Below are 23,754 nucleotides of genomic sequence, written 5' to 3' on the forward strand. Positions count from 1 at the left end.
AAATCTAGCTAAGAAAAATAGTTGACTTGGCATTGCTGAAAAGCAGCGAAAAGTGTGAACGCTTTTTAAATTTCCCATCTCTGCGCGGTAAACGGGCACACTGTCGCGGTAAGCATTTTGTATTTTTAATATTAGGTTAAACAGCTCACAATGCAAGCGGTAAGATAAAGAGCCGGCTAAATTTAGCCACCATTACTCATTACCTTTGCGTCACTGCGTCCAGATCTGGCTGGGAATGCCTGGGTTGGTCCTGCTCCCTCTCATCGCAGCACTTCTGCTGGGCATCCAGGATGCGGAGGCCTACGACAAGGAGATGACCGTCTATGTGGACGCCGGCAAAACGGAGTGCCTTTACCACTCGGTGCGTCAGGGCGAGACCATCGACTTTGAGTACCAAGTCATCGATGGCGGGCACGGTGACCTGGACATCAGCTTCACTTTGCTGGATCCCATTGGATTGGTGATAGTTAGTGACTTCAAGAAACCGGAGAATGTGCATCGCCACGAGGTGGCCAAGGAGGGCGACTATCGGTTCTGCTTCGACAACAGTTTCAGCATGTTTAACCGCAAGACGGTGTTCTTCGAGCTGATTGTGGAGCGCGAGGGCGAGGAGCTACAGGGTGACACGCAGTGGAACGAGGTGGATGAGCTTACGGGGCTTTCGCGGGACGAGTATTACGATATGAAGGTGCAGGACATCATGGACTTCATTGGACGCATTCGTCTGCAGCTCAACAAGGCCCGCCAGTTGCAGGATGTCCTGCGATCGCACGAGGCACGCGATCGCAATCTGGCCGAGTCCAATTTCCAGAAGGTCAACCACTGGTCTATGCTGCAGATCAGCGCCATGATCGGGGTTGGCCTCATCCAGGTGTTCATGCTGCGCAGCATCTTTGCCACCGGCGGACGCATGCATAATCTGTGGCGCAAATTGGGCATTTGATGGGTCGGTCCTGTGTCTGGTGCCGAGGAGAAGCCTCTACCAAAGATTTGCGTGCCGGAGCAACGAGGATGCATTTATTGAATGAGTAAAAGCCATCCGGCAGCTGGATCCTCCCCCACTAGTTAGAATGTAATTTATAAAACAAACCACTTGCCATCATCAGTAGTTCGTTAGTTTCCATACATATGCATATATATATCATATATTAGTCAGGAGATATAGTATTCCGTATATATTTATAGATATGCGGGTGTGTGCTTGTGATATACGGGGTGTGTTGTGTGTGCGCGCATGTTCGTTGCATTGTTAAACGAAAGCAATTGTACGATTAAGCCAGGAGATGAGTTTGATATTAAGCTTAAAATTGCAGAAACCAGTGAATAAAAGGTGTTTTACTGCCTACACGGGAGTTTTCTTTCTTTTCTTTAATAATTCTGCCTTAATGGAAGCGTTTTTAAAGGGTTTCCTCTAAGCTAGGCAACTTCTTGCACATAAATAATAAAAATTAATTGGTTGAAAGTTTTTTCCTGTATGAACATTTTACAGTTGTTAAATGTTCTTAAAATTGTCAACTGGTTAGATAGGGAATACTTGTTGACGACCAAAGGCCATTGTATTCCAATTACCTATTTGAGGTAAACACAAAAATTGCATTAGGAACTACGCTGACAATTGGAATCTATGCAATCTACTTAACTTGATTATATTCTATTCGCTGGCGAGTATCGGATATATTTCGTTTTGAAGGCGCTTTAAATGAATTCAACTGGTGACACTTTTCGAGTAATTGTGTTTAAAAAATAAATAGTTGGAAGATACATCGAACGATTTGTTTATTTATATATCCACTCTGATCAACTATAGCTTCCAATAACATCCATACTTTTCACCCACGGCTCATCCACCGTAATCCATTTATATATCGATGATCTCTTCACGATCCACATCTTCAAGACACTCGTCGGTTTTTTCGAACAGTTTTTCAATCGTTTAATGGATAATAAAAAAAAATGGTTAGCAGATCCGCATTATTACTAGCATGGAGTTGTTTATTGACATTTCCGCTGGAAACTAGCTTGCAACATGGGGCAGTGGCAGTGAATCCGCGGCCAGGAGCGTCACCTGATGGTGTTTTTGGGGGTGTTTTTGTATAGGGGTCTCTAGCTTAAGCCTAGGCTGCCTTGTTGAGGCGCTTTTGGCGCTCCAGCAGCCGGCGCTCCCGCTCGAACTCCTTCATGCGGAGCACGTAGTCCTCGTACTCGCAGGTGAGGTACTCGTGCTTCTGGTGGGCGCACTTGTACACAAACGGGAAGGTGTCGCTGCGGCAGGCCTGGTAGGCGATGGCCAGGTGGGCGCAGTAGTCGCGGAATTCCAGCGGCAGCTTGGCGGACTCCATCTCCTCCTGGGTGGCGATCATCACACGCTCCTTGCGCGACTCGAAGCCCAGCAGTGGGTCAAAGGTGGGCACCACATCCGGGCCGGGCATCACGTCCGGTTTCAAGTAGTGCGTCAGCGCGTTGCCCATCCTGCGGGTGGGGAAAAAGCGTTTTAGTACACTCGCAAGCCATTGAAATTCGCACAATTAAATTACGTAAAATGTTTTTCTTCGATTTTGGTTGCGCCGCAGCTGTCAAAGTTCTTCTTCTTGCCCCTGTTGTTTTTGTTGCTGTGACAGCTGCTAGACAGAGTTGCCAGCTCGCGGTGCGTTGGCGTTTTTCAGCACTGAACAAACAGTTGCTGTGTTGTAATGGAAATGAAATATTTTAAAATGTAAACTTTTGTAACGGAACTTTTAAGGAAAAGGCAAACGGATTTTCAAAGTTGAACAAAAAATGCGCAACTTCAGGTTTGGTACTTATGCGCAGTGTCATAATGGAAAATTTAAAAACCTTAGCAAGTGCCGGAAATAAATTTTTAATTCATTTATTTAAATATTTTAAATATGCTTTATTTAAATATTTTTTGTGGGCAGCATGGCATTTTTGTGTATGCAATTTAAAATACTTTAAACTCCGACATAACTTTAATCGGAAAGCTCCGAAATATTTAAGATGATAAACCCGAAATAGGACATGCCATTTTCTTACCAACACTGTCTCCCGCACAGCTGAGCACCCTCTCTCGCAGGAAGCGTACAAAAACAACAACAGCCAAGGGGGTGAAGAGAGCGGGACGAAACTTTTAGTTCTCTCGTTCCCATTGTACCGTTGCGTTGTCGTTCGGTGTGTGTTTCCTTTTTTTTTGCGTGAAAGTGACAAAAGGCAAATGGCAAAAACAAAGGGCACTCGAATTGCCAGACGATGCTCGGCAAAATAGTTCAATTCTAGTTGTTAATTCATAATTTGTTTAACCGCTGTGCAATATAAATCATTAGCCAAAGAAGAGAAGAGAAAAACGGGAGAGAGTGAGCATAACGTGGTAACGGTAGACGGTAACAGTAACGGTAACGGTAACGGAGCATTAGAATATATAGAAAATATCGATTGGAGCACTGGATCTAACGGGAAATCGGGCCAAAATGGTTGGCCTGCTCAATCCGCTCAAGTATGGCGACCACTTCTACGAGCTGTACACGAACAACACGCGCAGGTAATCCCCGCCAGCATCTGGATAACTAGATGTCCCAGAGTCCCATACAGTTCCCACCCCCTAACCCCTACATCCCCTACGTCCCGTACAGCCCATCCGACTTGGGGTTGAAAAATCGATCGCTGCACTCGGCTTCGGCTTCCAATCTGGGTCTTCAACCCCTACACATTTCACATTCGCTCTCCGCGCTGTCGCAGCACCCCCCGACTTTTGGGGGTTGCAACGGGCGGAAGTGGACAGTCCTGCGCCGAACAGCTGAGCGCTGCTCGCAATCAGCTGACTGCCGAGAGCCTCGCGACCTGCATTAACCCACTGATGGCCCACGGGGCGATGGTGCGGCGCTTGGGATGTCTCTCCCCATTAACCCGCCAAAAATGTATTATCGTTGGAAAACCATATCAAACGATTATATATCATATCATATCGAATCCCGATCTGCGTTCTGCCGAATAAAAATTAAATCTAATGCCAAAAATATATTTAAAAGTAGGAAATTTGAAGTACAACCCTTTACTAGTATTTATGAAAGATAGTGCATTTTCTAAGGAAAACCTAATATTGAGTAACATTCACTATTACAGCAGCTATAAGACTGGTAAATCAAAATGTATAGGAGTTTAACATGAATGAAAGCTTAAACACTTAAGATTAAACAACTTGGAAACGAAGTTAAAAGGGGTTACATGAATAACTTCCATACAAACTTTAGATACTCTAGCCAATTTGGCCAACCTTGGCCTTAAGGTTACCTTAGTTGTACACCTGGACAACAGTTAGTGGGCGAAATGTCGACTCAGCTCAAGAACATCGATTTTGCTGAAGGCGTGCTGAACTGTCTTGTTTTTATTGATTACTGCTAAATTGCTTTAGAATACTTAATCTTTTGTGCCAAGGTTTGGGTTTTTGGTTTCCACGAGCTTAGTCGTTTTTCCACAAAGGAACTTCTTTTCGAAAATATAAAGCATTGTATATTATTCCTTTAATGTTTGATATCACCACTTTGTAACCATTCAAGTTTGAAAATGCATTAAGTGCACTTCATCAATTTCTGGAAATGAAGTGTTTCTTAAGAAGCTTACATAAACATGTAATTCCCAGGCCGTAATTGCTTCTTTGTGGGTAAATGGGGAGCAAAGGAACCGCACTTGAGATGTATCCAACTGTATTGAAAACCACCTGTCAGCTGCAGGATGCAAAGTTCCGGATGCACACGCTCGCATCAGTGGTCACATGTGTGCGTTTATGTACATACATACATATGTACCTATGTACATACATATATGTAGACCCAAAAGCTTGCACCTTGGTGCCCGATATGTGTTCATGTGCATCTGTCGTCCAAAAATAACGACCGCCATCCAGGATGAAAGCTTACAGGCTGATAAGAGCCAATAAGAGCGAAAAGCTTCCCATAGGCAAACAAAAACAAATGCAAATCCTTCGCCAGGACCTCGCAACATTAAGCTTGTTCCCTCTTTCAGTTAGTTGGGATGCGTTTTTGATTTACGACTTGGCGTTGGATTAGTGTCCCTAAATATTTTCAGAAGTTTTGTTTTTCAACTGAGTCAGTTTGCAAGTAATCCGCGCGTTTTAATAATAAACTTATCTTATATAGTATATAAAATAATAACAGTTCACGCGAAATCAAAAACCTTTTTCAAAGTTGGAAATACAAAATATAGTTCCCACCTGTCGAACAGATACACATTTAGGGGGATAAAAATGGAAAGAGGTTTTTCATTCAAAAATGTGTTTTTTTTTATTACAAAATATTATTTTGAAGGGAGTTCTTAAGGAATTTTAGAACTTTTGTTCCTGAAGCTGAAATGAAGCAGAAATTTTCTGAATAGCTGAACGCCTTTTCGATTTTAATAGTTTCTTGATTTGCAATTCAAGTTGATCATACATTTTGTGGAATATTTTGAAACCCATATATTTCTTCCTGTTTCAGAAAAATGCAACACGATCGCAAGGTGTTAACGAAGCGCAAAAGTCGGAAGGACAAGTCGGCGGCCGCAATGGCCGCGGCAGCTGCAGCAGCGGTTCTGGAGGGGAATGCGGGAGCTGGTGGACTGGTGAATCCGCTGGATCCACCGCTGGTCAAGGAACAACTGATGATCCTGCCCTCGTTTCCGGTGGCGCACATTGAACTCGATCCGAATGCGTCCAAGTTCGCGGTCTTCTCGGCCATTCGATCCACGGTGCTGGAGGCAGAGACACGCTACTCCCTGTTCCATGAGGGCGGAGCAGCCGGTGGTCCGGGCGGCTCGAGTCTGAAGAAGTGGAGCAACAACCTTAACTCAGCCTGCTGCATGATGTGTGCCCACAGCTGCATGATAAGCAACCTTCTCGATTGCTCCTGCCACGCCCACTTGGCCATGCACGGAGCCGTTGGGCCTGGCAATGCCGGACCTGGCGGACCAGTTGGAGTCATAGTCGATGGCCGGGTACCGGCTCCAGTGCCGGTGGTGGTCGGAGGACCCGGTTTGCCAGCGGAGAAGCGACCACGTCGGGATAGCGCCAACAGCGATGCGGATTCGGACACGGAGGAGCCCACCGAACGGGAGCCCGTCTATGCCACAGTGCCGCTGATTGTGGGCGCTGGATTGCGCAGTCTCTTCGAGCTGATCGCCGATGCCCGGCACGTTCATCCGCTGCTGTGCACCAAGGCATTGAAGGCACTGCTGGACGTCATCCAGGGCCAGCAGCCGGAGAGTTTCAAGCTAGAACCGGAGGAGCTGATCATTCCGCTGTACGATCTGCTCCTCGATTTGGCCACCATGCCGGCCGCACTCAATTCGGCCACCGGTGCGGAGGCCAACTGGTCGGCCATGGCCTGTGCCGCGCTCCTGGGACTGTGCATCGCACGCGGTGATACGGGCAAGATGCTCAAGGCCATTGCCGCCATGCTGATGACGCCGCGTCAGCTCTCCGCCCAGATTGTCCAGCTGCCGGTGGTGCTGGCCACGTTGCAGCACACGGTGATCAGTGCGGCGTTGAATAAGCCCACCAGGCCGGATTTCCACAGCCACGGAGTGCCGCACAATTCGCTGATCGATGAGGTGAGTGCTGGACATGGTTAAAGCTATTTTATGCCTGCTTACATATATGAACTTCCCATTTTTTTATAGTTTCCCCTGAAGCTGCCGCCCTTGAGCACGGGTGCTCCCATCACCTCGCCTGCAATGGCCTGCGATGGAGTGTTTGTGTATCTGCTCTATGGCGGAACGCTGCTGAAGATCGGCACTGGCTTTGGGGGATCCTACAAGGGTCACGTCTATGCCCAGAACGAGGACTTCAGCCACGAGAGGAGCGCCTGGCTGGGCTACAGTGGCGGGCAGCTCTACTTTCGGCGCACCTGTCGCCGCAGTGCTGGTGACCAACTGCAAATGGTGGGCCTGGACACGCTGGCCATCAAGGCGATGAGTCCCTTGAGCATGCTGCACATGCGCGAAGGACTTAACTACGTGCTCTTCACGGACGACGACTCACTGCACGCCATCTGCAGCAATCGCGATGTAAGTATCTGTTTTTAAGTTAAATGTTTAACTATATGAGATTATTTATTCAAATAGGATACACTGGTGGTGAAGAAACTGAATCTGTACCATAATAGCTACAACATTGATCCGCCGCCCTTCGAGCTGCCGCTGCAGTTGGCGCGCAAGAAGTTCCGGACCTTGGGATACGCGGCCTTCGAGGATGAGCTGCTCAATCAGTATCAGATCCAGCGCATCCAGTCGGCGCACAATAGTTTCGAGCCAAAGCTACCCGCTCCCTGCAGAGATGCGGATGTGGATGTAATGGGCATGGCCTGCGGCAAGGAGTTTGGCTTGGTGCGCGCCAGTAATGGTCGGGTCTACTATTATGGAAAATCGGCTGCCCTCGGATTGAAGTGCGTGGGCCGCACTCCGACACTCAAGCTCACCGAGCTGGTCATCTCCAAGGCGGCCAATATAGTCCATGTGGCCGTGGGACACGATGGCATTCATTCACTGTTGGTCAACGATGATGGCACCGTTTTCTTTGCGGGCACAGCCCGGCGCGGTGAAGATGGCGATAGCAGCAAGAACCGTAGGCAACCGAAGGCGGTTAAGCCGAAGAAGATGACCAAGATCGATGGCCATGTGGTGGTGCATGCCGCCTGCAACAATGGCACCTCTGCATTTGTGACCAAAACCGGAAAGCTGATCATGTACGGCAAGGATACAGCCCACTGCGATGCCATGGGTTTCGTCAGTGAGCTGATGGACCAGCATGTGACCAAGGTGGCGCTGGGCAAGGCCCATTGTGTGGCCCTAAATGCGAAGGGGCAGCTCTTCTCGTTCGGGCTGAACAACAAGGGCCAGTGTGGCAGGATATTCAACAAGTTGCAGCCGGTGAAGGATGTGCCGCCATTTGCCTCATCCTCAACGGCAGCCGCCTGTTTTGCATCCCTGCTGCCACTGGACAAGCGCCTCAAACTGGACTTCTCCACGCTGTGCGACTACGATGACCATAATCTGGTGCAGGGCCAGTGCCGCGTGTGCGTCATCTGTCGCGAATGCACGGGATACAATATCAGCTGTGTCTCCGCTCTAAATGTACCACTGGATCAGCGTCTGGCGGGCAGCATATGTCCCTGTGGCCACGGAGATGCGGGCTGTGCCAAGTGTGGACTGTGCGCCGCCTGCATTGCCCTCCAGGATAGCGATGGTGAGTTCATCTGCCGTTCGAGCAATCCTTAGTTGCATGTTTAATACCATTCCCTACTTGCAGAGGCAAAAACGGAACTCAAACCTCCACCAAGTGACGTACAACAGCGCCAGCAGCGCTCCAAAACCCTCATCATGCGTCGCAAAGAGCGCAAGGGTGAACTGGAAACAGGAGCCGCCGGAGGTGGAGCTGCCACGCCCACTGACCTGGACAAGGATCCGCCTCGAGTGGCTCCACTGGCGCCGCAGCTGCTACAGCTCACCAGCTCATCGCCTGTGGTGCAGGTGGCTTGTGGATTGCACCATACGGTGGTGCTCACCCTGGCCGGTGAGGTCTACACTTTTGGAAGCAATCAGTATGGCCAGTTGGGCAGTGGTGATCTGCAGCCGGTGAGCGGACCAGTTCGGGTCCAGGTACCCGGTGCTATCAGTCAAGTGGCCGCTGGGAGCAACCACACCGTACTGCTGACATCGAAAGGAATGGTCTACACGTTTGGCAATTACCAGAAGGGCCAACTGGGACGGCTGCCCAGTGATTATGGACTAAAGCCTCCGCCGCAGGACGATGACTCTCCGGTGGGAGCTGGATCCGATGGCGGAGCAGGAGGATCGCCAACAGTTGGGCCAGTGGGAATGCCTGGACCGGAGCGATCTCAATCGCCAGGCAACGTGCAGCCCAGCGGCTCCAAGGAGATGCCGCCACTGCTGCCGGTGCTCACCCAGCGTCAGAAGTTCCTGTGGAATTGTTCACCCGGAGCCGTCTTGTATGAAAAAAGCCGAATGAATTAGTAGAATAATGATTGCTCATGATTATCTATTATACTTTGCAGTGGCTTGGGCCCTTGTTATGGCAAGAAGGTAACCTGGATTGGCGCCAATGGCGATCAAACCTTTATCAAGATCGACGAGTCCCTGATCACGGCACAAATGCTGCCCAAGATGCATGTGGTGGCCAATAAGAAGACGATATGTAAGTGGCAGCTCACAAGATTCATATCAAATCAATTACCAATCTCTTACTCATCCCTGAAACAGTGCTCATTCCCAGCATTCCGCTGTCCTTCCACACGCTCTCCATTAATCGGCGGGATGGTAGCTGTACTGCCCATTATCGTGGACAAACCAACTTTGTGAAACTGATGCAAGCTCAGCCGGAGCAACAGCAGCCGGAGATTAACTCCAATTTGGATGTGGCCGTGACTCCAGTGGCGGACTCACCGGCCCATGCCTCCACTTCGTCGCTTATTACGGCCTTGACGGGCACAGCCACGGCTGGAGTGCCCATCAACGAGCAGATGTCCCGCAGCATGCACGAGGCCAGGAATCAGATCTTTGAGGAACAGCAACCGGAGGTGGCATCATCTGCTGCAGCAGCAGCAGCAGTAGTAGCACCTGGAACACCGTCATCAGCGGGATCTGTGCCAAGGAGTCGTCGTGGCGGCAAGCAGGGAACCAATTCCCCGGAACCCATTCCATCGCCACCGCAACTGGCCTTCACCATGGATCCCACCTACTATGTTCTCTGGGTTTTCGATGGAGCCGCACGGAAACTGCGCTGTCACAATGTGGTGGCCAGTGACATCAACGAGAGCGAAGCGGTAAGCTAGCACACGAAATCAGTTTTTTGTATTGTTCCTCTAGACGCTTGCTCTCTTCCAGAACGCGGCCACCTATCGATCGTTGCTCTCGCCGGAGTTATCTTTGCCGGATCGGGTGGATTCCCGTGTGGCCCGCTCGCAGGCCTCCCTGAACTTACTCGCCTGTCTCGACATCCTCACCTCGGCGCAGGACAACATACCCGGTTGCTTCGAGCAGCCGCTGTTGAAGCAAACCCAACAGACGGCGGAAACGCAGGCCGGTGAATTCCAGGTAGTCAACCGGTTCGATAACTTCGGCGGCGGCTGGGGCTACTCCGGTCATAGTGTGGAGGCCATACGCTTCTCGGCGGACACCGACATTGTGATCTGTGGCTTCGGTATGTTCGGCGGTCGCGGCGAGTACAGTTGCAAGCTGAAGCTCTTCGATTTGGGCGGCGATGGTGGTGGCTACGAGAAGGAAGGCATCCTGATTAGCGAGACCAAGGAGGTGCCCTACGAGTGCGGCGCCAGGAGCAAACATCACATTCTGCTGCCCAAACCGGTCAGTGCGGTAGCTGGCAGATGGTATTTGGTGTGGGCCCGGATCGCTGGACCCTCCTCCGATTGCGGATCCTGCGGCCAGGCGTCCGTGACCACCGAGGATCAGGTGGTGTTCTCCTTCAAGTCCAGCAAGAAGGCCAACAATGGCACCGACGTCAACTCCGGCCAGATACCGGCCATTCTGTACCGACTGGTCACCCAGGACTGCAAACAGACGCCGGCCCAAATGGACGCCGATCCTGTGCAGCGTATTTCCCGCGCCTTTGCCAACAGCGTGAGTCGCGAGTGCTTCGAAAGCCTGGTGGTGCTGCTAAGCTGGTCGTGGGACTGCTTCAAGCTGCAGCTGCGCGAGGAGCGCGATCGCTCCCGGCCACTGCAGCTGCAACAGTCGCTGCAGTACCTCGGCTATGTCATCAAGTCGTGTCTGCGCCTGCTGCGCAAGTACACAAACGAGATTTACCCGCAGCGGAGCTCCTCCTCATCGCTGGCCACGGGCGGTGGATCCAATGCAGCCCATGGCAGTGGCGTAGTGACCACTACCAAGATGGCTCAGTCTAAGGCAAACAAAGGTAAACACATCTGCTTGCATTTGAATCTCCCACTTTGCTAATGTACTCCTCCAATTTCAGACAAGAATGCGCCGCGCGTGGCGGGCAATGCAGCCGTAATGGCCAAGTACTTTGGTGACCCCTCGCCATCGGTTGCCCCGGCCATGATAAGCAGTGCCAGCAGCGGAGGAGCACCATCTACATCCACATCGGCCTCGGCAGCGGTGGCACCTGGCAGCGGCACTCCCGTCACCCGGAAGACCAACATGGAGAACATCCAGCTGGCGGAGTGCATTGGCAATGTTAGAGCTCTGCTCATTGGCATCTTTTGCGATGACATCTTCAAGGATATAGGCACGGATGAGGGTGAGTTTCAGGTCTGAAAGTTACGTATAACGTATTTATTATGGTATCTGTTACTTTGTAGGCTATGAACTTTCGCTGGAGATCCTCGACGAGTGTCACCTGAGCTTTGTCGCCTGCTTCGATGCATTCTACCCGACGTCCTCGTTGAAGTGGAACTGCTTGTGCGATCTGCTCGCCCAGATGGATCGGGGAGCCTTGCATTCCCGCCTGCTCAGTGCGATCCTAGCTGGATTGTGCTCGCCATCGGTGAAGCTCAGGGCCACATTCTCGCTCCTAAGTGCGGCTGGGAACGAACGCCAGTCGATCATCAGTCCCAGCGACAACTCCGGCTTGCCCATGCTCTCCTCCACGGATGCCCATCCGTATCCCGTGCTGGTGGAGCAAATGATCTATCGCACACAGCAGGAGAAGAGTGATTTCCTGAGCAATTCCTGGACATTCAAGGATGTGCTCGTGCGTCTGCTGGACATAATTGCCACTCCCATACGTTCCCGCATAGAGGCGATATACAGCCGGAGCTGTCTTGGCGGCAGCTATCCCGGAAGTAAGGAGTGTGTGAATCAAGGCCTGATTGACAACTGTTGTCATCTGCTGGCCAGAGTTCTGGCCGAGATTGTCTACCAAACGGCGATGGGCGAGTACGACAAGCTGTTCATGCCACCCAGAACGCTCCATTCGACGGGAGCTCGCTTTGCCCGCTGCGATGTGAGCAGGACCTGGAATACCGGAAACTTTGGACCCGATGCCATTGCCTTCGCCGTGGATCGACCTGGTGTGGCCATAGCTGGCGCCATGGTTTACTCGGGATCCGGCAGCTATGACTATCAGTTGGAGTTGCTGTACGATAATACGGCGGATCTGCAGCCGCAGCACAAGTGGGAGACCCTGGAGTCGGTGTCCGGTAGCTACGATCAGGATGCGGTTCACAACGATCTGGCGGAGATTAAATTTGACCATCCGGTGCACATCAAGGAGAATGCTCGCTACGCCCTGCGGCTGTGCTCCCAAGGAGCAAGAACTTGCTCCGGCGATGCGGGAATGCCGGCGGTCCGAGGACCATGTGGCGCCCAGTTCCACTTCTATGCCTGCGATCTTAGCTTCAATGGAACCACTCCAGCCAGGGGTCAATTGCCGTGTATTCTGTACTACAGCACGCCAATGAAACAGGATGGAAACTCGGCCAGCGGACGAACGGGCGATGGCACCAATGTGGCAACGCATATGGAGGATCGCATGATGCTTCTTGGACCCCATGAGGTCTCCACCCGCGACACAGCCCTGCAAATCGCCGCCGATATAACCAAAAAGTGCACTGAACTGCTGATTTTGGCACGCAATGCAATGGCTGCATCTTGTTCGCCTTCGGATAACAGTTCCAATCACACGCAGACCATCGATTCCGAGCACAATATCACACCCATCGAGGAGCACATGGACATCAATTGGGCGAACAATTCCAGGACGGCTGCCCTGCCAACAGCCCTGGATCCGCAGCTGTCCACGGCCAGGGATTTGGGCAAGCGCATTGAGTCCTTCAGCAAGGGTCTCATGGAGACCCTGAAGTTCGACAAGCGATCCACGAATCCCTTCGAGATGGAAATCGAGATCGGCGCCACCGAAGTGGAGGAATCGGCGGACCTGAGAAATGGCCAAAGCCAGAGTGTAAGCCAAAGTCAGAGTCAAAGTGTTCCGATAAACGGCAATGAACGCACTACAGACTTTGAGTTCGCCGAGCAGCCAGCTCAACAGTCAATGCCCCAGCATCTGCACTCCGATTCGGAGGAGGCTCCTCTGGAGGTGGCCGGCATGGCTGCCGGTTCCGGAGTTAGTGTGGCCGATGGATCCGGCGGAGTGGCTGGAGTGGGCAGTCAAGCGGCCGCAGTGCAGCTGCTGGAGGTCTTCAATCTGGCCGCCTCCAATATGTTCCATACGCTATTGCCACTGGTCTATGCACACATTGCCAATCTGGCCTGCAGTGATCCAAAGAGTTCCGTCCAGATTCTGGGTTTGATCAAGGAGATACTGCCGCACATCGCTGCCCTAAATCAGTTGCACGTGTCCAAGGATCAGCGACAACCGGAGCCGGCTCTTTTTGCCACACAGACCTCTGGTTCCGGCAATTCCAATTCGAGCAGCACCACCAGTAACCACTACTGTGTGGTGGAGAGTGATCATCCGTACAAGAGTGCCAGCATTAGTAGCTATCGCGTGGAGTTCCCGCCCTGCGTGCAGTGGCTTACCATCGAGTTTGACCCGCAGTGTGGCACTGCTCAGCTGGAGGATTACCTGCTGCTGTCGATTCCAATGCGTCCAGCATCGCAGGCGCCGCCAGTGCCGCATGTGGATGACTATCTGGAGCAGGCGGACAACAATGTGCATGGTGCGGGCGACAGGAGACGCACCACGGGCGGCGGCATTGCCGGAAGTGGAGCAGCGCCGAACACACACCAACGCTCCGCCAGTGTCCAGTTGACCATGGCCAGTTGCTGCCGCAGTCCAGGGGGCGGCAATGCTCCGGGCTCTGCCTCCGCGCCCAGTTCCACGCCGCTGCGCAGCCAGGATCCCAATGACAGGGAGTGGATTGTGGTCAAGAAGTTCAATACGTAAGTAGGAACACATCCCAATCAGGATTTATAATCATATATGATTCGATTTGTTTCAGTGCTTCCACCTGGCTACACAATGTCCTCATCCTGCCCGGCAACTGCGTGGAGTTCTCCTTGGAAACGGCCTCACTCTATGCCCAGGATCCGCACAACAATCGCTTTGGCTTCAAGTGTCTAGTGGTGGGCTACGACAATCCCACATCGGTGCGTTGATTTCGTGTGTAATGCCATCTCTTTCTAAACTGTGTTCCTGTGTTCTCCCATCTCGCTCAGATCAATGCCAGCAACTCGTGTCTGATACGACTGGAACAGGAGTTGGCCTATTTGGGCGGCATGTGCAGTGCCAATCTGATGAAGAAGGAGCTCAATCTGCCAGGTGACTTATGCAAGCAATACTATTACTTGGGATTATATTTAATGTATATATGCATCACATCAGATGACAAAGACGTGGAGGACATGAGCGGCATCGAGGAGACCATCAACACTCATCACACACTGCTCTCTAAAGGATTCGCCCTATCTGAACCCCAGTTGACCGTTCACCAGGCTTTGGAATCCTATTTGCCCATCGGGTGAGTTTTTATAGTACTATTACTATTTAAAAACCTTGGTGTATTTGTAAAGGAAGAGTATTTTTAAATATTCAAGTATCGAAAACAGAAATGGACTTCCCTTCAGAAGTTTACGATTGTCTTGTAAACATGTGTCAAGCTTCTAAAAATATTTTCGAAATTCAGTGGACCAATAAAACTTTTGTTTATATGTCCATCTCATGTGTCATCCGCTATTTGTAAGCAATATTTTATTAGCTGACTTTGCCCTCCAAATTGCCTAATTTTAAATATCTTTACCATTACGATTCCAAATAGTATTAACATATATGCAACCATATAGCTTTATATAGATTTATTCCATATACGTACTTGGTGGGATATGGCTAACCCACCTGGATATTTCTGGGCAAGATCCCAGCCTACATGCGACTATTTACATGGGCCACTTACAACTGACGAACTTTGCGAGTTATGAATAATTAGATTAAGATATATATATTACGACTAACTGTAGGCTATGGTTTTGGTACAGCGAAAGGTCACGCATTGGTGGTTCCGTATGATCGGTGGTGATAATGGTGGCAATGGTGCTCCAACCACTCCACCGCCCACCGCTCCTCTAGCTTCATTCAGCTCTATGTCTCTTGTGGGTAGATGCTCTGTGGCCTCTGTGCTATATGTGTCTTTCCTTGGCGTCTACAAATCAGTCTTTAGCAGGCCGGCGTTCTCGATTTGGTATACGATCTGGGTTTCCTTGTAGGTGCGCGGCTCCGGCTGCACTACGTCCAGCTTGCGACGTCGCCGCTTTTGCACCACTCGCCACCACAGCAAGAGGATCAGGAGGAGCAGCAGCAGTCCCAGAAGAACACTTCCCGATATAATGTAGGCCATATAGCTGCGCTCCCGGCACTCATCGGTGATCAGCGATCGCAGCGGGGTATACGGCTGGGTTTGGCTTGGTCCGCCCATATCGGGCGGATGGAACATCAGCTGATCGCTGTGCAGTCGAAAGAACTCCGCTCGCGGCAATGGTGGCTCCACATTCCTGTCCAGCTGCTCACAGCTCCAGGCGTTATCATAGCGCAGATCGCGTACGTTAAGCGCGAAGCTATTGTCGAATCGGAGGGGTTGTGGTGCCACCTGCTCAGCGGTGCCATCTATCCGAGGATCGGCACCTGGTCGTGAGCTGCGCAGGCTGTTGTTGTGGAAGCGCAGCTCCAGGCGCTCGCTCAACTGATACGAACGATGGACGGCGAGGCTGCGGAAGGCGATCTCACTGGTGGCCCCGAAATCGTTACCTCGTATTGTCACCGCATCCCGGATTTGTGCCTCCAACCACTCACCATCCACGGATAGGAAATGGTTATCACTCAGGCTTAACTTGGAGACAACTGCGGGAGATCTGATTATGTTTTGGCCCACAATTGCATACCAATGGAGACTTACGCTTGAAGGAGAAGGCATGGGAGTGGACCTCCTGGAACTGATTACTCCGCAGACTCAGCTCGTTGGTGACCTCCAGCTCGTAGAAGGCGCGCGTGGGCAGATCGCCCAGGAATTGGCAGTTGGCGATGCTCATCTGCTCCACGGCGAATTTCTTGAAGGCCTATAAGCACAATCAGGATTTGAGTAATCTAGTAATCTGGTTACCATAAAATACTTTCACTCACTTGACTCTCGATGCGCTGAATGGTGACCCCGTCCAGCTTGAGCAGTATGGCACTATCCTTGGTGGTGGTGAACCCGAATGGCTTCATCAGCTCAATCCGCCCGCCCACGAATGAGATCTCCTCGATGTTGCCGTTGATGGCATGCGATTCGATCAGCTTGAGGCCCGTCTGCTCGAACTCCACGATCAGTGCCTTGTTGCTGGCATATCGCGGCACACTGAGCGCGTGCTCGCGGAGCACCAGCTGACCCACCTGGCGGAAGAGCACTTTGCGCAGACCCATCGTGTCCGCCAGTCGATTGGCCTCCACCAGAAGATCGCGGCAATTGCGAATCTCAATCATGTAGACATTTCCACGCAAAATCGGCAAAGCCATGGGCTGCAATCAATGAAACGGATGAGGTTTATTCAAAAATGTATAACATTTCGTGATTATGATCTTCTAATATGGGAGTATAAATAGAAGAATAAGTCTTCCAGGAATGCGTGTTAAATATGTGTAACATCTGCTTGAAACAGCACAACAATCTAACTAATCTAACAGTTCGGCCTATAGATAATGAATAAGCGATAAAATGTTGCTTAAATTATTACTCATTGGTAACTGGGGCAGAAACCTGATGTACTACGAAGCATGTATTTGTCATAAATTAATTATAAAACAATATTTTAGTATCAAAAAATAAGCAATGCAAATTCGAAAAATTGCAGAAATGTCAGCCATTTTTGCATAATATTATGATCTGATATCATTTAATGTTTTCAGTAATTTACCAAACGCTATGCAAACATTATCTATTTGCCGAATAACTGACTCACCTGGTCGGAGTTGTTGCAGTCGCAGGTGATGGTATTGCCGTACTCCCCGCAGGTGACCTTCGCCAGGTCCGCCTGATCCGCCTGGACAGCGAGGAGTAGGCAGGCGAGGAACGGCAGCAGGATGCGCGTCCATGTCGTCGGATCCTTGAGATTTCTGATATTCCGCATGATTGGTCGACTGGTCCGCCTGTGGCCAATTATTCACTCATATTAACTGCTGCCTTTTGCGCGCCCTCACACTGTTCGCCTTCTCTATTCTCCGGCCCACTCTTTGTTCATTTTCCAGTTGTGTTTACCATCCGCTCCGCCGAGCACTGCTCTCCGCCGTAAGCGTTCCGTGGAAGTGCTGATTGTAGCCCGTTTCGCTCCGGCCTTATCTTTGAAGGTGTTCCTTATCTGTAATACACGTGAAGCTCGTTTTATTGTTGTGTGCGTTTGCATTTGTGTGTGTCTGGGTGCCCTGTATGTGTGTTTGTGTGTGTGTCTCGCTCTGTAATCAAGCCCCATATTTCACTCTTTTTAGCTGATGATATACAGCCGTGGACGTATAAATAGCACAAAATGAAGTTCATCTTTTTGAATAGTTTTTTTAATTAACAAATATTTCTTGGAAATAAAACAGCTTTTGTTCTTCATAGCTTAGCTTATAAACTAATTAATTAATTAATCAAAATGAATAAATGTTTAAAAGAAAAGATGTGGAAATTAAAAAACTAAAAAACAACGAAAAATGCGTGGTCACAGAAATAGCACAATTTCATAATATCTTAAATTAATCATAAAAAATAAGTTTAAAAGTAATTAATGTAAAGCAAATTTAATATTTGGTTGAGTATCCATGATTTTCGATGACTGCGTTACATCTTCGACCCATACTCTCCACAAGCTTCTGACATCTCTCCTTTGGAATGGAGTTCCAGGCTTCTTGGACACCTTTCCACAAATCGTCAAGATTCGAAAATTTTTTTTTGGATATCATAACCTTGACATCATTCCATAGATTTTCTATAGGATTTAGGTCAGGGCTTTGAGCCGGCCATTCCAGAACTTGGATGGATTCGTCCTTCAACCACTTTTTAACGACACGAGATGTGTGCTTTGGGTCGTTGTCGTGCTGGAATGTCCATTTCAGAGGCATGTTCTCAAACGTAAATGGTTCCATTTGATTTTTGAGAATGTCCACATACATAAAGCGATCCATTACGCCATTGATCCGGTAAAGCGGACCCACACCACGCCAGGAAAATGCACCCCAGCACATAATGGAACCGGCACCGTGCTTAACAGTCTTCATGGTGTACCTGGGGTTAAGAGCTTGGCCTTTTGGACGACGAACAAATGTTTTCCCATCGGGTCCTATTTTATTAATTTTTGTTTCATCGCTCCAAAGGATGTTTTTCCAAAAACTCAGGTCCTTATCCCGGTGGGCCCGTGCGAAACTTAGTCGTTGCGATATGTTGCGTTTTGACAGGAGCGGTTTTTTTCTGCTGATGCGTCCAAAGAGGGAAGCTTCATTTAGTCTTCTTGCCACTAATTTCCTCGATACATTTGTGCCACATTCTTTATTTATTTCCTCCATAATTTCGCGGGAGGACTTGAAAGGATCCGCCTTGCTCTTCCGTACTATGAGCATATCTGTACGAGGATCAGTTTTTCGTGGCTTTGGTTGCCGTTTTTTTTTATTGGTCAAATATGCTGAGTTTTCCTTTGCTACCTTCAGTGCATTGTAAACCATTTTCCTCGAACATTTCATTATTTCGGCAATTTCAGCAGGTGTATTGCCAGATTCAGTAAGGTTGAATATCATCCTCCTTTCTTCAACTGAACAATGCTTTCCTCGACCCATTTTTTTAACTTTTGTATTAAATTACAATAATTTGTTGACGAAATGACGAAAAAACTTAGGAAAACCACTTTTTACCCGGAATTTGCTGTAAGTTCTTTAAAGTGTGCTATTTCTGTGACCACGCTAAATAGTCGCTCGCGAACGAAAATTAAGCATAAAGCAGAAGAAAAAAATGATAACGGTAAATTTTTGGGTTGTATGTCATGTAGAAGAGAGCAATAATCGATTCACATCAAAATTTTTGGAATCGAAAGCCAAATACTTCTGAAATAATCGATCTAAAGTTACTGTTCTGATGTGTGCTATTTATACGTCCACGGCTGTAGATGATGCTACGTCCACTCTAAAGCCCACAACCGCCAAAAGCTCACTCAAAAAAGGAAACTCACTTCGACAATTTAAAGAATGTTTTGCTTTTTTTAAGATAAGAGAGTAATATATTGGCGGGAATCCAAAATCTTAAGCCATTCTTTTAGTTGTTGTAGTAGTTACAAGATGTTTAAAAAAGTTATTCTACGTTACTGAAAACTCTTTTCACAAGTAAAAGGTTCTATTCTGAACTGGGATTGGTTAACATATGTAAGTTATTATTTTATTTCTTATGTGGATCGAGACTAGGAGCTTATTGTTTATACTCTAACATTTTTGAATGTTTTTGAATTATTTGGTCTTTAGTTACTGCAAATTGTGAATATTCTTGGCGTATCAGTTCTTCTGAAAGTTTCAGGGGCAGTTAAGTGTGAGTAAAAAAAGTGTTGCAAGACGACATAATCAACTTGCAACTGTGATCGATTGCCGATCTTGAGACGAATTTTCGACCAACTACTTTGGTGGCAGTTGAGAGTGTCGATCATAATCAGCTAACGACATTGCCCAACGATCTGCAAACACACTCGTTTTTCAAGTTGTGGACTTGGACGTGGACGTGGACGAGGGTCTAATTGAATCACAACACCCTCTCCAATTGTGATCACTTCGTTCGTCGGCAGTTTCTCCTGCCCTCCAATCACCACCGCTTCCTCCATCCGCTAATTGAATTCTGAGGTCGCACATGCACGATCGACCAAAACTCTGGACTGAAAATCTCTCTGGCCCTGGAAATGGAAATGGAGACTTCGTCTGGGTCTCTGATGGTAGCCTGAGCCTAAGCAATTATGCTTTGTTATTTGTTTATGGCCATTTCGATTTCCATTTGTTTATAGAACTCAATTTGCGCGAGAGAAAAATTTAGTCGAGAGTCCGAGAGTCGAGTCGAGTCGAGTCTCCATCTCGATCTCAAGTGGCGACTGCTTAAATATTTGCGCACGAGTCGGGGAATTCGAGAAACCGGCACGATTGGGCATTCCAGAGGCTCCAAGTTCAGAATCACATACGATTATGCCAAGTATGACATAGCGCTATATTCGTATTACCCACTTAACATATATATTCAAACTGCAGTATTTGAAAATCTTTAGCTAAAAGCCCTTTAATAAGTGTATTTGATAATGCAGTTTCAGGAACAGATTAATCCGCTGTGCTTACAAGTTAATGGATGTACTTTACTGGCTTTGTTTGAAATATACTGTCAAGATAGTGTGTTATAAAGATAATGCAGATATAATGTCTCACTATGAACAAGGGAAATTCATTTATAAAGTCATACTCGTAATATTTATTGTCCCTATTTGTATCATTGTTTCTACGCTGAAGTATGTACATTGCACCCCATGGGCCGGGGCCTTAGAATTCCGGATGCGTTGCAGACCCGGTGGCCAACCCTTTGGGGTTGAATCAAGTGAATCAAGTGAATGAAGTGAATGAAGTGACATTCATTGAGTTGACTTGCGGTTAGGAAATTGAATTAAAGCGCAATTGCATTTCCTGCCGAGTAAAAAGTCGCGCGCACGCACCGTAAAATCCGTACAATCACTGCCCATAAAACCCCCTTGGACTACGCCCCTTTATTACGCTCAATTAGGAGGCAATTATTATATAAATGGAGTTTTTTTGTCCTATCAGATCTACCCTTTCGGACTTAAAGTTGTCCTTTATAAGGCAATATTGCTGTCTGAGGAATTGAATCTAATCTTTACTTACTATTACTAAATCCACAATTTGGTGTCTCAATAATGACAGGTGGCAAATGGAATCGTGCAATATTTCAGTTAATATTCATAAGCTTTTCAACTGTGCATTAAAAATCATTTAGGATTCTTGCAATCCACTATCGTTATTTTGGCCACAATCACATGTGCGAATGGCAGTTAGCACATTTCATGGACTTGCAACCATTGACTGGAATTTAATCGAAGCACAACCGAACGAATCGAATGCTAGCATTGCAATGAACTGGTTCACACCGTGGTAGTAACTGGGTTACCCGATTCGAAACGGTTTCCAAGGCACTATCTTATCACCACCTTGTATCGATACATCCGATAAGATAACGAAATGAGTCAGTAGTCGAGTGATTGCCACACCACACATTTGACTCAATTCTCGCAGGATGACGATGACACATGTGTGTTTCGTTACCAGTTACTTTTTAAACGTCTTACTCCATGCTGCTTACACAGCTGAATGGCATTAACGGTAAACTTAATGACTAACTGGAGTATTTACGTCTGGGGAAATCAGTCATGCTGAAATATTGAGAATTCAAGTTTCACCTCGATATAACACATATTATAGACTTGCAATGAAACGATTGTTTTAAAAATGTTTCTGTTTGATTTTAAAACTCTTTATATAAATAGAATAACATATATTTTTACTTGCTAGAAAACCTACGCCTTTTTGGGATATCCTGTCATTGCCTTTTCCACGTTATTTCTCAATGTGTATTTTCTCCGCAAAGATGGCTATAAAAAATGAACTACAAGCTTTGCAGCAACATGGCAAATCTTATCTGTTGCCAAACTGTCGCCGACTTTCTTTCAAAGCCCGAAGATAATTCTTAAAAGCGAATGTGCCGCAGAAGCTCATTTAGCCAAAGGTCCAACCAGCCTTAAAAAAAGCGAAAAAGCAGTAGTATGTAAAATGCTGAGGCCACTTGACGGGGTTAATGATTTTAGCCTGCTCTTTGCTTTCTACTACTTGAAACTCGTGCATTTGCTTTGCTTTTCGTTCTCCGCCACCTCTTTTCATACACTTGGCACAATTTTTGATTAACCTTTCATAAAAGTAAAAGTTCCTTATGTGAAACATATCTCACAATACAAATTAACCGACTGAAAGTCTGAAAAGGTGCAAAGAAAAGCAATGTGGATTCCTTGGGGATTAGGTCTTTGGCTTGTCATTTTTTAATCAGAATATATAACATTTCAATGTATTGATCTGGAGATTTTTGTGATATTTGATATTTCATTATTGATCATATAAATTTGCAGTAGAGTTCGTTTTCTGGAGTCTTGACTGTGACTTGGTGCGAATTGCAAATACCTTTTTGTAACAATGACTTTGGGGTTGCACTTTTTGCCGTTCCGAAACTGTTTTTATTGCAAACGCGAACTAAAAACAGATTTTTACTTAACGTTTGCTTTCCTCCGACGTCATTTAACCTTGAAATATCGAAATACGACGATGACGGGCAGCGGACATAATGGATATGGATATATGGCAAGGTGTCTGCCAATTTAAATACGTACATACGTATGTATATACAAATATCTATTTTATTTAGCAAGGGGGCGTTTGTTCACAAATCCACACTGCTAATTTATATTCCCCGGGGGAATTGCAAAAAAACAAAAAAAACAAAACAAGTATAAAACACAAGAATGGAGAGATGCTAAATTCTAGTTTGAGGCTTTGATTTGTTTGTGTGTTTCGTTTGTTTTGTTTTTTTTTATGCGTGGGCCGTGTGTTGATCATGATCAGCGAGAAAAAAAAAACAGGAGAAGAGAGCTGAAAGAGGGAAGAATTCTTTCTCTCCGTTTGTTTGAATTCCGTTCTTTTTGTTTTTGGCTTGTCCCCCAGCATATTTGCAAAGGCAAAACGCAAACAGTTTTTCCTTCTCTCCCTATTACTTTTTTTTTGACGTTTTATTACTTTGAACTTTATGGCGGTTCCAGAAACGCACACACACAAACACACTTTTGGCACATATGAAAACTATGGGAAACACTTCAAAAAAAAATATGTGATGTGCTTAAGCGCACCTTAGTCGCAAATTGCCCAAGTAAATAGTCGCATTTATTTCTATTAGCTGCTAAAACTAAAAACACGCGAGCGCTCCGGCGGTTTCTCCACTACAACGGCTTGTTTTTGTTGGGCGGCCAACCGGCGTAAGCGCGTGCAAATGACAAACTGAGCGCCAAAGCGGCGAACGCCAAACGCGAGTGCCCAACCTCCGGCCAGAAGTCAGTGATGCGCTTTTGGCTATTATTCTGCCAGCCATGCAGCGGACTTCGTGGAACAAGCCTATAGCTAGATAGCTAACTACATTAATTGAGTTTTATGCAGTGCTAACAACGAAACCCTGAAGAACTAAATAAATAAATTGAACTGAACTGTAGGCCCGTTCAACTTGGCGTATGCGTAATTTGCCACCAATGAGTCGTATACGTAATGTTCATATGTAGATTTATTCATTTTACTTAGCGTTTTTCCGCCATTTTCGGCGCTTTCATCACTATTAAAGTCTCCAATTTGGCGTGCTCTCCGCTCTCTTTGGGAGCGGATTTCAGCGCCACTTTGGCTGCGGCTGCGTCTCTCCAACGATCGCAAGCTCAAAACTGAGAACTCAGAACTGAAAAAAATACCACAAAAAAAGGTGCAGAATTTCTGCGTTTACTAGCTGCACTCAGAGAAATGTTCTTCAAGTTGGCATTTGGCATTATTAAATATCTCACAATATTGGCTAATAGTGCTAAAAATCAACGATTAAAACCAAAATTAAATGGTATTTATACGTTTGGAAAGAAGTTTCGAACTTTATGAAATTATAACTTAAAATTCCGCTTTGCCCTCTTCCTTTTCCGAGTGTATGTCAAGTT

General features: G+C 47.5%; 4 protein-coding genes across 5 annotated transcripts in view; 2 read left to right on the forward strand and 2 right to left on the reverse strand.

The window, feature by feature from the left end:
- The first annotated feature begins 84 nt into the window (after positions 1-84).
- On the forward strand, positions 85-1,345 carry LOC122623567 (transmembrane emp24 domain-containing protein 5). Of its 2 annotated transcripts, none has more exons than XM_043802794.1 (2): positions 85-159; positions 224-1,345. In XM_043802794.1, exons 1-2 carry the CDS (start codon positions 151-153, stop codon positions 941-943), a joined length of 729 nt encoding a protein of 242 aa, XP_043658729.1. In that variant the 5' UTR covers positions 85-150; the 3' UTR covers positions 944-1,345. The 2 variants fall into 2 exon arrangements, with proteins under 2 accessions (XP_043658729.1, XP_043658730.1); XM_043802795.1 differs by having other exon boundaries at positions 85-108.
- A 403-nt stretch (positions 1,346-1,748) lies between these two features.
- Positions 1,749-2,694, reverse strand: LOC122623570 (NADH dehydrogenase [ubiquinone] 1 beta subcomplex subunit 7). The gene is made up of 2 exons (XM_043802796.1): positions 2,535-2,694; positions 1,749-2,469 (listed from the first exon to the last, which is right to left on the reverse strand). Exon 2 carries the CDS (start codon positions 2,466-2,468, stop codon positions 2,115-2,117), a length of 354 nt encoding a protein of 117 aa, XP_043658731.1. The 5' UTR covers position 2,469; positions 2,535-2,694; the 3' UTR covers positions 1,749-2,114.
- A 635-nt stretch (positions 2,695-3,329) lies between these two features.
- Positions 3,330-23,754, forward strand: part of LOC122624774 (E3 ubiquitin-protein ligase highwire) — a 45,768-nt gene continuing 25,343 nt past the window's right edge. The window contains exons 1-13 of the mRNA XM_043804472.1: positions 3,330-3,532; positions 5,484-6,594; positions 6,664-7,050; positions 7,108-8,227; positions 8,291-8,990; positions 9,057-9,196; positions 9,262-9,824; positions 9,886-10,933; positions 10,994-11,278; positions 11,340-13,881; positions 13,941-14,088; positions 14,158-14,260; positions 14,324-14,459. Coding sequence (XP_043660407.1) covers positions 3,462-3,532; positions 5,484-6,594; positions 6,664-7,050; positions 7,108-8,227; positions 8,291-8,990; positions 9,057-9,196; positions 9,262-9,824; positions 9,886-10,933; positions 10,994-11,278; positions 11,340-13,881; positions 13,941-14,088; positions 14,158-14,260; positions 14,324-14,459 — 8,354 coding nt within the window. The 5' untranslated portion in view covers positions 3,330-3,461. The remainder of the gene's footprint in view (positions 3,533-5,483; positions 6,595-6,663; positions 7,051-7,107; positions 8,228-8,290; positions 8,991-9,056; positions 9,197-9,261; positions 9,825-9,885; positions 10,934-10,993; positions 11,279-11,339; positions 13,882-13,940; positions 14,089-14,157; positions 14,261-14,323; positions 14,460-23,754) is intronic.
- Positions 14,779-23,072, reverse strand: LOC122624776. Its single transcript, XM_043804476.1, has 5 exons — positions 22,918-23,072; positions 16,930-17,325; positions 16,112-16,489; positions 15,888-16,047; positions 14,779-15,832 (listed from the first exon to the last, which is right to left on the reverse strand). Exons 2-5 carry the CDS (start codon positions 17,095-17,097, stop codon positions 15,138-15,140), a joined length of 1,401 nt encoding a protein of 466 aa, XP_043660411.1. The 5' UTR covers positions 17,098-17,325; positions 22,918-23,072; the 3' UTR covers positions 14,779-15,137.

This window comes from Drosophila teissieri, chromosome X (assembly GCF_016746235.2).
Source record: "Drosophila teissieri strain GT53w chromosome X, Prin_Dtei_1.1, whole genome shotgun sequence".
In the NCBI taxonomy this organism is placed as follows: domain Eukaryota; kingdom Metazoa; phylum Arthropoda; class Insecta; order Diptera; family Drosophilidae; genus Drosophila; species Drosophila teissieri.